Source organism: Filicampus tigris, chromosome 10 (genome assembly GCF_054856515.1).
Source record: "Filicampus tigris isolate MCC_2025a chromosome 10, RoL_Ftig_1.0, whole genome shotgun sequence".
Lineage (NCBI taxonomy): Eukaryota > Metazoa > Chordata > Actinopteri > Syngnathiformes > Syngnathidae > Filicampus > Filicampus tigris.
In genome coordinates, this window is record NC_141226.1 from 10,548,429 (window position 1) to 10,567,237 (window position 18,809).

At 39.3% G+C, this 18,809-nt stretch overlaps 1 protein-coding gene across 1 annotated transcript in view; it reads left to right on the plus strand.

Annotated features, from left to right (window-relative positions):
- The window catches only part of LOC147140791 (ephrin type-A receptor 3-like), a 113,741-nt gene that overhangs the window by 74,318 nt on the left and 20,614 nt on the right, over window positions 1-18,809 (plus strand). Inside the window, exons 11-13 of the mRNA XM_086042670.1 lie at window positions 14,288-14,355; window positions 14,908-15,033; window positions 15,730-15,915. Coding sequence (XP_085898796.1) covers window positions 14,288-14,355; window positions 14,908-15,033; window positions 15,730-15,915 — 380 coding nt within the window. The remainder of the gene's footprint in view (window positions 1-14,287; window positions 14,356-14,907; window positions 15,034-15,729; window positions 15,916-18,809) is intronic.

Consider the following 18,809-nt stretch of genomic DNA (forward strand, 5'->3'; position numbering starts at 1 on the left):
AAGAACAACACAAATCTATGCACGCGCACACACAGACACACAGTAATGAACACACACTAAAAACATTAGTATTGATTGCGGTGATTGCTTATCAGGCGGAGTGGTCTTTTCACGATTGAGTCGGAGCGATGTAATCAGGCCAAGACTCGTCTTTAAAGCACACAATAAACAAGCGCACAAACACACACACATGTCATAGATTTTAGAGAATTATGAGGCAAGACGTAAAAAAAGCAGTTAAATGTGGCACATTTTGTACACACGTGATGTGACACGCACACAGAGTCACACTCACACTCGGCTAATTACCTCTCACCGGCCGGGAGGTGTTAACTGAGTTTTACAGGAGGGTCGATGCGCTGACATCAATTTTAGGTCACTTCCTCTGTCGCTGTCTTCTTCCTACTTAGACACAGAGAGACACTGGGGAGGAAACATTGTTGACTACCGCTCTCGATTAAACAGCATCTGTGCAGCTGTCAAAAGTTGTGCGCCGTGTGCATTAGGCGAGGCTTTGAGTTGTGTGTTTTATGTCGGCAGAACGAAGCAAGGATCAAAGCTCCATCGGTGAGCCAAGAGCCGCAGTGGAGGAACTCGGCTGAGATAGACAGAAAGGAAATAGGGTTGAATAACTAAACAAACAAAAAAAAATCTAATTACAAATTATTTGCCATTTAATATGGTGATTGCGATTAATGTGTGATTATTTTTCAAGGTCCTCCTCCCATGTATTTTTCAACAAATACATGTAATAAATTAATCTGTATTAAAAATGAACAACACCAGATTTATTCCGCATAAAGTTTTTGTTATAGCTTGGGCCTGTGCTGAAATAAAGGCAAATCAAATCCAATCCGATCACGGCTGGCCTATTTTCTGAAACTGAGCCATGATTGGTTGCTACCTGAGCCCTGAGCAACTGTGATGTCATTTTCAGTTGACAGCAAGTGACAAAATGGCTGCCCCATGAGATGGACAAAAATGTGTGGACTTTGCTGCTTAACTCATACTCCACATCACAATAGTAATCCGAGTGCCATGTATAGACTAGTGAAGGTGCAGAGAACTTATTATATTAAATATTTTTTGTGGGTTGACTTCCACTTTAACACGAGTGCCATTTTGAATCCAACGGGAGGATGCACCCCGCTGCAATGTGATTGGCTGCTACGTCGCTGAAAGGATATGGCAAATCATGACAGACTGCATTAACCATGCACGCCGCCATCTTGTCTTAAAACATAATAAAAAGAGTTATGGGAATGGACCAGACGGAACGCTGACGAAACGAAATTGTCGAACAGAACAGGTTGAACGCTTATCAAAAACCATCTCTGCCCTAATACAGCCTGAATTTAAATAACAAACTAAGCAATCTAAGCCACATCATTTTACTTTCTTTGTTATCATAATCTTTTATACACTATCTTGACCATCTAGTTTTTTTCTTTTTTTTAACATAATGATTGTTTTATTCTGATTTCGTTGTATATTCTATTTGCTGTTGGTTGTTGTTTTGTTTTTTTACCATGTAAAGTGCCTTTGAGTGTTTTTAAAGGGCTATACAAATATAATGTATTATAATTATTATTAGTGGTATTTACACACATGAAACATCAAAATAGGCTCACCAGGCAGAGAGAAGTAATTATATAATTATACATAATTGGATCATATTGAATTTCTACAGGTAGATTCAGCCACATACATTGGCAATGCTGGCATCTGTTACATGATTCTAAAACAATTTGCCTCCTGCCAGCTTACATCTTTATCTTCAATGGTGCACACACGTGGATTGCTTTTTCTCCCTGCTCATCTATATATATATATCTTATATATATCTATATATATCTATATATATATATATATATATATATATATATATATATATATATATATATATATATATATATATATATATATATATATATATATATATACCTTTCTACAACTTTCAGCACACCTGAGTGAGTTGGGCTGCTTGAACTTCAATATGCATTCACATGTTTTGGTTGACATCCTATTGATTCCACGGAGCTTTACATCATTTTGCAAACCAAGACTGAGACAGCCTCTTGTATGTTTCCCAAGTTCCTAGTGGAGTTCTCGTAGGCTAAAATGCTGACATTTTGAGGAAGACACAGATGGACATTGCCACCTTTCTTCAATGTCCAGCTACTTTATATGCAGAATTTTGTACTCTCACTCAGGCCACGGCTGTGTGTCAAGCAAATGAGTAACTTAAAAAAAAAAAAATCAGCATGGGACTGGGGCCACGTAGACTCTGTGCGTTCATCCAACTCCCTTGCTGCTTGATTGGGATAATTGAATTAAACACTAGTAGTTACTATATGTTCGAATAGTAAAACAGAGCCTTGTGACACAAATCTCTCTAACAAACCAAAAGAGATTGTGTGAAACTATAATAAGAACATGTAAATACAAATACGAGCAATGAGCAGAATGTAATTTCATGTAGTATGTACAAAAATAATTTGGTACAATTCAAACTTATGTTGCAGTGAAAGTTCTCTTACAATTACAATTTAACCACAAAGTTGCCCAAGTCGATGTAACAGAGTGCATAACTTGATACTACCTACCACTGTCATTAGGCTATTGTTACACCATGAGGGGAAACATGAAAAACTGTCGAAAGCGCTTCAGATGCCGTGTGGCTCTGACAAATCACACCAGTTACGCTTGTATGGGTGCCATTATTGCTCTGCAAGCGTGGAAGTGTGTGTTTGTGTGCGAACTTGCCACTTCTGGTCCTCCTGAGGGGGGCTTTGGCAGGCTGGCAGGTGTGAGTGGTGGGAGGCGAGCGAGCGAGCGACTGGAAGAACCATGAATTCAGCAGATGGCCTTTCACTCAAAGTGTGCCCGCACACGCCCCCCCCACCCCCGAGGTCCTCACTTTCTCTCGCTCCTTGTTAAACATGTTACAGCTTCTGCCTCACAGCATCTGTGTGTGCATCCCGTCTAGTGTGCCATCTAATGACTCCACGGTCTTGCTACGCAGTCGTCTCCTGCGAATATCGGAAGGGTTTGTTCCCCTGACACATTGTCGTGTGTTATCGATGATTTCATTTGTTGATATTTGTTAGTAAGATTGGCAGGGGGGGAAAAGTATTTACCCTCAGTGCGAGATATTTGTGGAAAGGTTTTAGTGTCAAGTGTAGGACTACTGATTGAACTGTATGTAAAAGTGAACAAAGTAACTTAAAAAAAAAAAAGTCACAAATATTCAATGCAATGTGTTCCCATGGCTTTTCTAACATTGTGTGTGAATCGAGAAACAAAATACTGCAATGATAAATAGCCAATGAACTGAACAGAAATTAGACAAAAGAGACGTTTTGAACACCTGAAGCTGGTGCTTTTCAGGCTGGCATGAGACACAACACATTTGCCATGAATGATTCTTGTAACCGGCAACATTGCAAAATTGAAAAATTTAACGTGGATGGGGAACGTTGCTTCAAATCCAAATGTGTTGCCATCGGCGTTAATGCTTCCTGTTTTGCATTTGTCCATGCTGCTGCTGCTGTCCCTGTGTCTTTTTTATTAAGACCAGATGAACTCAGTCAAGATTGCCTAACCTTTGTCTCTTTACATCTTTTTTACATTTTCACCCATGGAGGTTGGAAATAACAACACGCTTAATTTGGTAAAATAAGGAGCAGAGCACGCCGATGCTTTCAAATTTTGGGAGTAAAAATAAAAAGTGACAAGAAAAATAGATAAGTACAAATTTTTGTTTTATTATTTGTGCTGTACTTTCCACCACTGAGGATTTGAAAATATCACTGAAAAGTCAAATAAATACAAAATACGGACCTAAGGGACAGCATGTGGAAAAGGGAAAAACTCAATGTTGGTCCTTGTGATTTCTTGTGATAATGGAGCATGGTAATCGTAGTAAGTTTTAGAACACTTTTAGCACATTGTGTCAAAGCCGATGTTTGTGCGGGTAAGCTCTTTTAACTGCACAGCGTCTGTTGTGCAGCCTAAGGTTGGTCTTGAAATTTTAATGACACAAAAGCAAGAAAAAGCTTGTCTGAGCGAAGTGGAGTTGTCATTAAAAAGCCAAAAGAAAAACAGAGGTAATTTTAATTCAAAGATATTCTGAGCAATGGAATTTATTCTAACAATGACTAGTCATTGCTGGGGATGCTTTGTGTCTTGGATGTCGGAAACAAAGAGAAATGCTTTGCTTTGAATTACCGTACAATATCGAATGATACTTAAAGGAGAAACACTGGCGGTAGAAATCTGTCAGTGAATCAACAAAGCATCTTTATGTGTGTGTTGCAAAGTCTCTCCAGTAATAGCACAATAAAGATTTGGCATCCGAGGCTTTTTGTTCATGAGGCGCCCCAAAAAACAGGCAAGCCCATTGTGTATATGTGGGATTGTGATGATATTAGAATGATATTATTTGGAAGATTTGGATGTTTTGCTTGGGTGCTAGCACTTTCAATTACACGGGAGGGTATAACCCAATGCATCTCTGTGTGAAGAGCGCCTGCAATATACTGCAATCTTGGAAGCTTGTTGCCCTTGGTGCAAAACAATTTCACTCAGGCTTTATGCAAATGAGCATATGTTGTGATGGGATTGATCAAACAGCCTATAAAAAAACAACCTAAATATTTGTTTGTTGTTGTTCCAGTTTGAAAGCATCCAACCATTGAGATGTATTTATTAGGCATTTTACAATCATGACCTCATCAAGTAAGTGACATCATTAGAAGTATTACACTGATCTACATACTGATCTATTTGCATATATAAAAACACACTTCACTTGATGACACACCATTTGTTTGCCTTTTCTCTCTTTCTCCTGTGACCATAAAAACCTCACTACGTTCCCGTATTCCAACTACTAACCGCTCTTCATTCCCGCCCCCTGCTTCTTTTTATCCATTTCCATTCTCCTTAATGAGAATGAGCTAATTGAAATGTTTCCAAACAGGGTGCTAATGAAACATAGACAGATTTATTAGTCATAACTCTTCCACTAATCATTTCCCCGTCTTAATAATTAGCCTGCGTTGAGTAAATCTTTTTACACTGTGGTCAGAGATCGTTGAGTCGGTGCCAGACAGGGACAAGATGGAGATTGGGTCCGAATGGACTTTATGTTAGAACACTCAGTCTGACTGCTTCTCTTCTTCTTATTCTTGTTCTTTTGTTTGTTGTTATTTTTAGTTTTATTTTATTTATTTACTTTTGAGTTGTTTAGTTTTAGCTCCACGCTATTGAGACACTAAATTAATTATTGTGGTATCTTGGCAGAGAATGTGTTTGGTCATTCAGGTGGTGGTGCCCAGACACATTTTTGCTGTGAAATAACAAGATGGCGAATTTAATCCATCGATTTCATTTTCAGCAATTAGTTTTAATTTAATGGCTTGATATTAAATGGAATCACCATTAGTAATCACCGCGAGTAATGAAAACAGCGGCCTGTGTATGTGTGTGTGTGTGTGTGCGTGTGTGGGGGTGTGTGGGGGTGTGTGTGTGTGTGTGTGTATGCATGGTAAGGTGAGGTGATGCGGAAAGCAGAATAGATGTCATGCCAGAGGGGTGACTAACGACGTACTGATTTCATTTTTCTCGTCATTCTGATTAGCAGAAGGAAAGTAATGTGACGAGACAGGAAATGAAAAGTGAAAAGGCGACAGGGAGTAAAGCAATGTGAAAGACTGTGTTCATATACGTGTGCATCCGAGCCCTCCTGACTCTTCCTTGTTTCAGACCACATCAATTTCTCCTCCCATCTTCCAGCTAGCAGCCTGACTCTAATCCTATAAAATGCGGCTAGTCGTATAAAACAAAGCAGGTGATGTGACACGGCGCTGAACTACAAACACTTTATTAGCTGCAACTGTCTCATGCTAACATCAGTCCAAGGTTATTCGCTACCTTGAAGCCACACACACACACACACACACACCCACACACCCACACACGCGCACACACACACATCTAGCTCTATGGAGTTGGCATGTCTACACTTATGCAATAAGGCCCTGTTCAAATGCCAGGTTTTTGTGATCTAAGTAATGAGACCAAGCAAAATTATTTAAAACAAAAAAAAAAAATTGATTAATGTGACCTATAATGTGTATGGGTCAATTGAAAATAATAAATCTTTTCAAGATTGGAATTAATGAATAGGGCATTATGAACAGTTCCCAATACCAGTAAGTGTTAGCGCAAAACCTGCAGGCTTCTGCTAGAAAACAAACCAAAAACAAGTTGAGAAAAGCACACTAATCATGGCAGTTGTGGGCCAGTGGCGATTGCTGTAAGACGGCAAGGGAGACTGAGCATCTCGTAAAATGCCTGTTCACACAGTAGCCTCCTGCAGCAACTCCACATGCTCGGAAGCTGCACATCATGGCAGATAACATGAATGTGGTCGACCAGATTTTGGGGAAGCCATTTGAGAAATAAACACATTTATGAAGAATCCAGAAAAAATTAGCTTCCCTTTCTTGTATGACCAGCAGCCGCCACTGGTGTAGGCTGATTCCTATTTAATATGCATTTCAATGTGATTGGTTAATTCTGAACAACCACATCCCCAATTATAAGAGAAATGTGCAACATATGTGCAACCACATTGTCTCAATTGTTTATTTTTACTTTCGCTCTGGAAAACATTTAATTATATTTAACAATTGAGTTGTGTAGGCTATAGGTCACATTAATTGGTTGAAAAAGTTATGAAATGGTTTATCTTTTTTTTAAAATCTATGATTAATTTAGTTTTTTATATCACAAAAATGGCATTTTAACAGGGGTGTGTAGACTTGTTATAGCCACTGGGCATTTAAAAAAAGCATATATTCCACATTGTTATAAAGTCAGTCAATCATTTTTCTCCCCCCTTATAATGCCTTTACAGCGGATATTCAAAAACAAGTGCACACCTAGTGTTCATTTGCATGATGGATGAATCTGTCATATCATTTAATTTTGACATACACACTCCTGTTTACTTATTTTTTTTACATCTCTGGTTGTCCTCGGTTGCGGTTTCATTTTTAACATAATTTTGCTGGTTGTTGTATGTCTGTATATAATATATAAGAAGAGCATTATGTACATATATAGAAAAAAAAACAAAAAACAGTCCTGAATGGGGCCCTGTTTCTGTCATCCCACACAAGTCATCCCTAAGGAAGTGGCAGCCCTTAAAATTGACAATGACTCAATGAATTACAAAACAGGTTTTTAAGTTTCTGAGAAAGTACGAATCAGTAGAGTGGGTGTCTAGTCTCACGACAGCCTTGAGTGAGACAAAAGGGAAAACGGAAGCAGCAGCAGCAGCTTAGCCTGAGGCAAATTCAGACTCAGCAAAATCGAGAGACAATCCAAAAATTGAGGGGTCTATTTTGTTAAAAAAAAGAAATCTTAAATTATTAAAAAAGATAAATAAATAAAAAAACACACACATTGCCACTTATGTTTGGACTTAACCAAATGCTTGAAAAATTCAAGTTATATGCAATATACAGTTTTAGGCTAAGAATAAAAGCAAGGCACAACTAAAAATGTATGCAATATCAAGCCGGTCGGTTGTCGGCATGGGCCAATTACCGTTGTTGGTGCAAGTAGTCAATGAGCCCAACAGCTGTTGAAAAAGTCAACTGTTTTGCAAATATTTCGGGTATCGCAGTTTAGTAAAATAATTATAGAAAATGTGCTCATGAAGAGTCCAATGCAAAATTTATAGTATAATAGCACATTTTTGAGAGTGATGGGTGGCACTCTTTGACAAATTCAAAATAATGTATTACTCCTCCCCGTCTTGAAATGAACATTTGCAACCAGCTACGAGAGTTAGTGTGTCTGCTTTTTCTTTCTTTTGATTTGAATAAAAAATGATCTTATGTCTCATCAAATCAAAGGTATAATATAACCAGCCGGCAGTCACAAATATACATACAAGTGATGTCCAACATCTCCACTCCACTTTACCATTGTGTTTTTAGTCCAAAAACAATCTCCTAGTTCGAATAGCTGTTCACATTCTGGCCACGTTGCTGCGGCACAAGCACTGCCTCACCCTCTGTCTTTCCACATCCCTTATGTCATCCCCCCCCCCCCACACACACACACAACAGCACCCCACACACGCACGCTGCCCCCAATGGCTGCCCCGCTACACTCGTCACTCCCCCCTGTGTGATTGCTTGTTAGTTGGTATGCAGGCAATGGAACCCCATTGTGCTTTCTTGCCTGTCAGCACTCCTTCGTATCCGCTCCCTCACTTTCTTTCTTCCTTTCCTTCTTTCTTTCTGTTCCATATCCTTTAGTCCACTCTTTCTATCACAAACAGCACAACCCCAGAAGAGCAGAAAATAGAGGAAAGGGCCAGAGTGGATAAATGGATGGATGCCTGGGGAAGGAAGCTGGGATATATGGTATATTGGACAAGGGAAGGTTTTCACTAAAGGACAGAATTAGGAAATAAAATAATACTCCGAGAGAGATAAAAGCCGTGAAAGTGCGAATGACAGGACGAGAGCGGGGGAAAAAGAAGGTGGGAGTGGCTATGGCAATAATGTTATGAGGATGGAGTTCTGTGGGGGAAGCTTGCTAGCAGAATGACAAATGGGTCTCAAGTGACAGAGTATTATATTAAAAAGTAAATTGATATGCAAATGTGGAGTGTGTAGTGTTGGAGGACAGGGATTGTCTATTGTCACCACTGAAGTGGAACAGAAAAAGGTGAGGACCCGGCTGCGATGGCAGTGCAGTATAGAGGTCTATTAGCCTGAGCGTGCGTATGTGTGTTCCTATTAAGTATGCATTAATATAAATCTACGTGTGTGTGTGCACAGAGTGGAACAAGGGCATATAGTGTAGTTGCGTGTCAGCAAAATAGCAGATATGAATCTATCCCTCGATGGCAAACTGTACCAACTTCTAACTGCAGGGCATCGGCATAAAGAATCAGCCAGTGGGAATGCAGACATCCTCATCATAAACTTTAACTCACAACTCTAAATGTCAGTATGGAAACGTAAATACCTGTGAAATCCTCGTCCATACCTGACATTTGCCTTTTTTAAATTGATTGGGTAATGGTGTAAATATAACACCGACAACCTGATAAGGCAACAAACTCCTCGTCTAAGTATGCAAATGTCGGTTGCATAAATAATGTTCCATGTGCGTGTCATGCGGTCATGGCAATGTGACATCCTTGCATGGCTGACATGCAAAAGAAGATGACTTTGTGTTTGTGGCCCACACGACTTGGCCTTTAGGCTATTGTCACAAACTAGCCAAGACAAAGTGACAAAACCAAAGAGACATGCATGAATAAGGATTTAAGCTGAATCGGAGCTCGAGCTGATGTAATTGAAAATATGTAGGTCAGGAAAACCTGGTTGTGGAAGCGATGTGTGTGCATGTGTGTACTAGCCGTGTGATGTGTGGTCAACACAGAGGCTTCACTACCACTAAAGACTGAAGATCCATTCAGTTACTTACATAACGGGCAAATTATTGTCTCATTATTTCCTACCAGGAGCTTGTTTGGTACATAAAGATGAGGTAAAAAACTAAATGTTAAAAGTTAGAGCTATTCTTTGTATAACTAAGGATGTCCTGAATAACAAATCATTAACCATAGCTCGCAATTACTTCTACATATGATTTACAGTGTTGGGATTTGGAGCAATACATACAAAACAAATACTTATCCTATTTTTTTAAGCTACAAAAAAGACCTAAGAATCATCAACCAAGGTCAATATATACAACCAACAAATCCATTATTTATCATAAAGAAAAGATATGGCTGTGTTAGGGTGTAAATCGGTGGAATAATTATGATAATAATCTAAAAATGTGTGGTTCATTCAATTACGTCTTTTCAAAGAATGTGTAAATGATGAAATTTGCGTTGGCAATTGACAATTTTATTTGTTGAAGTATATGTGTTGATAAGATGCAATTTCACTCAACACCTTTTCACTTGGCCTCCTTTTCTTGTCCAATTTTGGAATGACTGTTTTTTTGGGGGGACTGAAACTAATTAAGTACAAATCTATCAAATCAATCCAAATGAAGACAACACGGCTTGCGGCTAAGGTAGAAAGTCATAACGAGACGTTTTTCACATAAAGAACAATGCCAGATCCCCCCAAAATGTTGAAGTGTGTGAAAAAATAGTATTTACGTACAATTTGTTTCGCTGAATGTTTCAATGTGCTTGCATAATAATTAAGGACACTAATGGACTATTTTCCAGCTAAATGCACTAACACATCCACAGACCCTTGAAAGTACACAACACTGAAAAATAATCCTAATGCAAAATACTCCCAAAACATTATATTAAGGTAATATATTCATATTCAAGTTGTAACCACATGTCTAAGAGTATCATCCATCCAGGTTATGGTAATGCGAAAAGATGAATTGAAAGATTTTGGATTAAAGTTGAAACGTCTAGCACAAAAAGTCCAGTTGTCTCGATTCAACCTTTGCAGATTTGCAATATATTTTTTTTTGTCTTCCTATTATTCTCCTGTGACATGCCACCATGTTAGGAATCTGTAGAAATAAGCTTCTATAATCAGGATGATGATATGCAGCCTAGGACATAAGAAAATGAAAATGTATTTTTTGATATAGGTACGGTCAACATCAGTACATCATATCAAAATGTCATACATAGTACAAGGTGATGTAGTGAAGACTCCAATACCTAACAAGGTCTTTTGACAAACTCCATTGGCTAGCCAGACCTTTAATAGTTGATAGATGTTTCTAGATAGCGTGCGGCTTTTAAGTCAGGTTACTATCACTTTGTGGCGCCCAAACACAGAAGCCAGGGAAACAACAGGCAGAGCCGTGTCAGGTTTCACATCATGTTTCTGAGTGCAGCGCTAATGATTCATGACACTTTTAACTGGAGAGGAGAAATGAGTCTCTCTGTAATTACTATGGAAATGTGTTCATTTCCCATCAGACACACTCATTCACATCTGTAACCATGCACTGTGCACTCACACACACACACACACACACTTATTAAATATGGAGCAACAGAACGTGTGCGTCCACGTGGAGCACCCATGGGATGATCATAGGAGTGTGACTCGGTGTCCCCCGTTCCCCATATGTTCGAAACACATGCCCCAAAGCGGTACGTGCGTGTATTCATGTGTGTGTGACAAGGGCATAATGATCGTCTCATGGTGATCGACTGGCTTGTGCCCAGCTGATAACCAGGTGACACACCCCCATCCTTCCTTAACAGCCCCCAAATACAAGCCTCGGCTGGCTTATATTGTGTGTGTGTGTGGGTGGGGGCGCGTGCACGTGTGTTTGTGTATTCCCCAGCCGTGCATACATGCAGTCAGCTGTGTCACACCCAAACAGTAGCAACAACAGCATAAACCACCAAATGGATGAGATTTAATGAGCAGCACCAGATCCAGCCTCTTGCCCAATTCCGCATCCCTCAATATTGCTGTGATTAGAAAAAAAAAAGCAAGTAATTAACCCGTTGCAATTCCTCCTGGCATTTTTACCTGAACGCCTAAAAAGGTGCATCCAAAGTAAATTTGAAGCTGTACTTGAACCTTTTGGAGTATCAGCATAGTTTTGGTCTCTTTTTGAAGATGACACTTTGAATGTTTCTCCTCAACTCTCAAAATCTTTTAAAGTGCTACTGGCACTGAATTATGGATGTTTGAATACATAAAAAAGGTGGATTTTTTTGTCCTCCTATTAGTTTTGTTTTTTTTGTCAAAAAATCTGTCTGGAAAATGATGTAGTAGCGTGGTGGACTTAAATAACACAACAGGATTACAGCTCAAAGGTGCCTCCAATTCCATTTCAAATTTGACAATAATATGACAGAAAATAAGCATTTTACACAAGTTTTACTAAGGACATGTCCAGGCGAACCAAAATTGTGCAACCGTGTTCACATACGTACGGGAAAAGGCTGCTATTGTGGAATGCTTCAACAATCATGAGTTCTAATGAAAAGTAAGACTTGGCGCTATCATATCCTACATCCAGATTAAAAAAAGAAAACGCAAAAAAATCAAAGATGACGCGATATGACGTACGCTCTGACGCACGGCCCTGACGTCGCTGCCAGCGGCTTTTAAAGTGTGTGTTACACAACTTACGCACAGTGTTTGTTTTTGTTCAAAAGAGTTTCCATGTTTTTTTGTTTTTTTTTAAGAATTTCATTGGCCGTTGAATTCGTCAATCACCATCTTAGTTTGGTTGTGACTGCAAACATAACTGACGAATCATCCATATACATGGGTGGTACTATTTACGCATCTAATATGTTCATATGTTCGTTGTTGAACTCCTGACACGGGAAACATTTGTTTATTGGATCAAGTAAGCAGTCAATCAAACATAAGATCCAGCCTATGTTTTGAAATCTTGTGTGGCTAAATCGTCAAAGCTAACTCAATCTATGATGGAAAATATGTACAAAATATGCATATATGATAGCAACATCTAACTGTTGGGGCAGCTAATAACATGGCTTTATGGATGTCAGGCTTGTTGTGGACTAACTATATTACTGGATTACGTTTACTGGACTTTTGTCGATGTAATATGATCATTTCTGATGGATTATGAAATTGTGTCCGGGACGTTTGAGGCTGAAATGAGTTCCATATTTTTTGTGTGGTAGCGATTGTTTCGATTTAAATGCTCGCCGAGCCTGCAGATATGATTGTATCTTATAATGTTTGGTATCATTCGAATCTGCGGAAACTCAGTTTTAACCATATATAACATGCCCAGGAATGCTTAGAAGTTGTTCTGCGTATAGCGAGTCCCGCGGGCACGACGCGAAAACCCACCAGTGGGCCGATGGAATTGCACCGGGTTTCCCGGTGCTACTATGTGCCACCACCCCCCCCCCCCCCCCCCAAGTCCAAGTGATGAAAAATTTCGCCCCAACCCTCCTGCATTTAAGCTGCCCATCCCTGGTGTTTTACAATAATACTTAACTATGTATTATTTCATGTACCTGAGGCTTAAAAGCGAAGTGTGTAGAGTCTCTGTAGCTGAATAAACAAGTGCAGTCAATGAATGTGTAATATAATCCATAGTATATAATAAAGTTGCATCGGCCAGGACAATCTACTTCTACCTTGACATTGTGTCTTGCTGTTTGTCGCCCAGTGAAAATAATAGCGTACAATAGATGTGGAGCCTCAAAATGTTGTTACCCAATATGGACACCAGGGATCGCCGCTTTTTCATTGCATTAAGTTGTGCAAGAGTCAATCACCAGGTGTTCGGGTGTGAGTCGCCGACTGCTGTTTGTTGGCAATTGTCCAATGTGATCAGCCACATATGTCCATGTGCCTTTGGTAAGTATAGACAAGCAAATTAGAATTCAATTCCAACAACCATCAGAGAAATGAGGCCATGCTGTGTTTAAATCATTTTTAGTTCATCATTAAGTGAAATTGCTTTTTTATTTTATGGGTTTGGGCCTGAAATATTTGTGCTGAATCTAAAAGAGCAGCGAGTCCCACATGTTTATGGGTGATGGGGGCTGTTAAACCTGTGTCTAGATAATGCTCAACATAGAGGAAAAATACACCAACGGACACACACATACACGTCGGCATCATCCTCCTGCAAGGTCGGCGTAATACAATCAGTTAAACACTTCCTCACAGCTGGACAACTGGCTGGTTGATCAATTGATCAATATTTTGGTCGTTGCACAGAGACCACACCGCAGGGTGTGTACACCAGCGGGTAGGGGGTAGGAATAGTGGCCAGGGCGTGTGTGTGTCAGAATGGGAGTGAGACCCGTAGTAAATCTGGAGGCGGTCATGGCCAGAGGGGCTGTAGAACGTTAATGCAGTGAATGTGTAGGAACATCTGTGACTCACACGTGCTCCATATTTAGCAAACAGCAATTTTGGGAGTGTGTTACCGACCAGGAGAGAGGGAGGAACTGAAAAAAAGATTTTGGTATTTTGAGGCTAGTCTCTACTTTTTTAATAAATCTATTTAAACATACACAAAATATGCAATGGTTATTTGTAGAAATAGTCAATACATTTAAATGATGTTTTTGATACATTCCAAATATAGATGACACATTTTACTGGAATTTATACTTGAACTTTCTCCACCATGAGTTTTATTCTGTTGGAGAAAGTGTGCATATGGGTTTATGCGTGTGTGCGTGTGTGTGCGCGCTCATACAGCAGGCTGCTCACCCAGCTGGGTATTTGTTTTGCAGGCACTGTGGATATATCAAAGCCAAGCAGGACCCTGATGAAGAGAAGATGCAGTTCCAGCATGGCCGAGGTAATAACATCACGTTAATAGACTTCACACATACAAACACTAAAGCATACATAAACACAGATGCATGCCCATTTTTTTTACCCTGCTACTGCTGCACTTGCCTTGCATATCAGCCTGGCTCATATATCAATATATTTCATACAAACAAATGTGTCAAATGCTAATAAATGTTTCCTTATGTAAGCGTCCCATGAGTTTGCAACTAATAAAACAGTAAAGAAAGACATTGGTGACATTTAGGTTGGCATAAACAGTATTTGCATACAGTATTTGCGCAAATGTTTTCTCGTGGGATGAGGATCTTATGGGTTCCTGTTAAAATGACGTATCATTTTATCATCTCAACTAACAAAGTAGTGACTATATGTGTCTAGTTACCTAACCATTTTTAACAGCCTACTCACATTTCACCACAGACAGTCTTACTGCAGGGATGGCAAACACGCAATTTTTATGAAACCCCATAAACCCAATATGCTAATCTTCCTGTAACATTTATGAGATGTGGAATTACAATTGATGTTTGCTTCTTTCTCATTTACATGTGCACAGTGAAGCTTCCCGGCAGCAGGACCTACATCCATCCTCACACCTATGAAGACCCCAACCAGGCTGTCAGGGACTTCGCCAAGGAGATCGATGCTACCAATATTCGCATTGAGAGAGTTATTGGAGCTGGTACGGTGGAAAAAATGTTTCATGTCGTCTTGGGTATTATAAAATAAATACAGTGAACCCCTCTTTATCAGGGTGGATATGCTCCAGACACATACAGTATTTTTAATAGTTTCATGCCTCCAAAAGAATAAATAAATAAATAAATAAATAAATCCTTACCACACGTTATCACCGACAAGAATTGGGACGCTATGGAAAAACACCACCATGAGGAAACGTGTGCCTGCTTCAAGCCATTTGTCAAGTTTACTGTAAAACTGACAAAATGAATGAAAGATAATTAAACATTGTATATTTAAACACCAAAATGTTCAAGCAAACCATGTAATTTCATCCAATGAATGTCAGCTAGCTGATGCTAACATATAATGTGAAACTCCATTGATGGGCTACCGTAAATTAGCGTAGATGTTACAGCATTTGCAAACCTTCAAATAACAGAGCAAACAACAATACTCACAGGCATATCGTCGCTGTCCTGTGAAAAAACACTTATGTCCATTTTTTCCAATTTTCTTGTTTTTACGTGAATGGTGTTTCCGCGTTACAGACATCGCATTAACGTGAAGATTAAACATTTTTTCCAAAATTGGACATAAGTGTTTTTCACAGGACAGGGACGATATACTCTCTCTGCTCCATGGGAACAATGACTATTACATTTAAAGTCCAAATTGTGTGCATGTGTGCTTGTAGGAGAGTTTGGGGAAGTGTGCAGCGGGCGGTTGCGAGTGCAAGGAAAACGTGAGATCTACGTGGCAATCAAGAGTCTGAAGGCCGGCTACTCGGACAAACAGAGGCGGGATTTCCTGTCAGAGGCTTCCATCATGGGACAATTTGACCACCCGAACATCATCAGGCTGGAGGGAGTCGTCACGAAATGTGAGTCATGCTACTGTGTAGGTATACCAGTTAATACAATATGACATGCCCAGCCTTTACTACAGTGGAATTTCAGTTCTTTGAACTTGATTTGCTCTTTCTGGTGTGGGCATCTTGGCCACTGGGGGGCACTATATTACAGTCATGCAGACACAAAGGGTTTCACAAATACTCCTATACGTGACTCAATAAAGTGCAGTAAATGTATTAATATTCCACTGAGGATAAAGAATATATGCCAGTGAGTCTTGTTATATTGTCTGTCTGTGTGTTGATGCACTGTTTGTGTTCAAATATCTTTTGCTTGAAACCTTATAATCCCCCCACTATCAGTGCTATTCGTTAGCCCGTCAATGGCGTTTTGAATTGTGTGTTAGCATTAAGATAGCAGAAAGCAAGGTTGTGTGGATTTTTTTACATACACATTTAATTCTCTGTTTTATGTTTGTTGTTTAGGCTATAAAAAGCCATTTTTTTAGGCTGCCAAACTGCTGCTTTTTTAATTGAGTTGAGACAAATTCACCTCCGCCCCAGAGCACTCGTATCACAAATTGTTGCTCGCAAGTCAAAGCAAAAAAAAGTCCACTCGTATATCAAAGCACTACTGTATTTATTTTTAACTAAACCAATCAAAACAAAGTAAACAGCTGGGCTCTGGGGCTGGAACAGAGTCATGTAATTAATGACGTTTCGGAACCTAGGTTCCACTGTACATGAAACACGTGACACACAAAGCGAATGATGTTCATGCAGTCTGAGAGAAAGCACAACTGAGCATTCTGCTTATCGTTTTGTGAGTCAAAACAATATTTGTCTGAAAATGTTGTTCGTCAATTGATTATGAACCGAGGTCCACTGTCCCCCCGTACATTGAGTGCCACACACAGCTGGTGTAAATAGGAGCTGCCCCTTGTTCTGATAAAACTCCATTACCATGGTTACATGTTCATGACGCATGGCAACTACGACTGTCCGTGCCCTTCAAATAGCCACTTGTTTACTTACCGATTGTGTTTGAGCCATTGTGAGCGCCTCTGTGCGTGTGTAGCTGAGCGACACAGGCTGGGTTCAACAACGGAGCTGATTGGTTATCTCTGGCACCCGCTCTAGCTATCACTCTCTCTCTTTCCATCTATCTTCTTGTCTCGTATGTCCATCTCGCGCTGCGGCTTTCTCCCTCGGTGTTGGTCTTATCTTCTCATTTAGTCTCTCCTCTCTCTTTCAGTCTATCTCTCCATCTTCATTTCCCACTCACTACCTTTTCACCAGCAGATGACATGCCCTGATGTTGGTCTAATGAAAGCAGAAACAGATAACACGCTCGCTGTTGCAGTGGAGACCACCCTGTATTAATCAAATTTTAGCAGGCTTTTATACAAAAAGGTAATGCACTGCAATTACAGTGGAACCATAATGCATAAGTCAACTCAAAACATTTTTTTCAAGAATATGTTCTATGCAGGCCACTAGTTGAAACACGGCATTCGGATTAATATTGCGTTTGTGGAATATGAGTTAAGCAGCAAAATCCACCCGTTTTTAGCCATCTCAGCGGGCGGCCATTTTGTCACTTCTGTTGAGTGAAAATGACATCAAGGTTGCTCAGGCCTCAGGCAACGACCAATCATAGCTCATCTGTTTTCTGAAGCGTAGCCACAGAGACGGCTAAAAACGGGTGGATTAACTGATTCCACGAACAATATTTATCAAAATGCCGTGTTTCAACTAATGGGCCTGCATAGAACATATTCTTGAAAAAAAATATGTTTGGGTTGACTTAATCTTTAAAAGTTGAACACAACCTGTTCGTGACTGACCTCTGATTTATTCAGTATATGTTTTGAATGTGTGACAGAGTTGTAACTGTTTCCATCAAAAAAGTACTAATTCTTCAAGGAAATAAATTAAGGCTAACTGTTTTAGGTCTTACTTGAAATGTTTTTTTTCCATCACTAAACATGCTACTGCTCTTTAAATTGAACCACTTTGAAGGCAATATACGTTATAGTGTTTTTGTAGCTAAATTAATTATTTCATTGAGACATGTATTGATGGAGTGGTATGTAGGAAAACTAATGTTAATGAAAATGTGCATGTACATTAGCGGTGAACCAAAAAGTATTGGAATCAGAAAATTGTTGTTTCATTTAACCGAACTGAATGAAATTGTTACATTTTAAAATATACGGTCTTTGAATCATATCGCACCCACATATATATATATATATATATATATATATATATATATATATATATATATATATTCGATACGTAGCTTGATTTTTTTTTTTTTTTTTTACCAAAAGATGAACGTCCGATATGAATCGGTATATAAATGGGATTGATGATGCTGATAATTCGTTGTTGAATATTTGAATTTTCTTAACACGAATAATTTGGTCTTGGGAGAGCTTTCACATGTGGCTACATATTACGGATGAGCCAACATGCAACACTTGTTGGGTCAGTGTTATTTGGAAACCGAGTAGGCTTGTATGTGTAGAAAGCGTCCGCGTTGGTAGCAAGAGACACTCCCCAGCCAAGTAATGAGCTTTGATCATGTAGCAAGAAAATTGAGATCTGGAAAACAATGTCAAGGATCCACTCAGGGACTGGTGCCATTAAAATTAAAGAGGGAGTAAGATTTGAATGCAGTCTCACTTCTTTTTGAAAATTGCAAACTGATGGTGTATCACTCACAAATGGAACCATTTTCTGTTGAATATTCTGGACTCCATACAAGTGTTCTATTCAAATTGTAAATCGAAGTCGGAAGAGAAACAGATACAAACTTAGAATAAGCAGACTGGAAATATATTCTTCACAGAGAAATGTGAGGAAACAGTATATGGATTGTACGTTATCTGAGCAAAAATGGGCTCAATGGGTAGTCG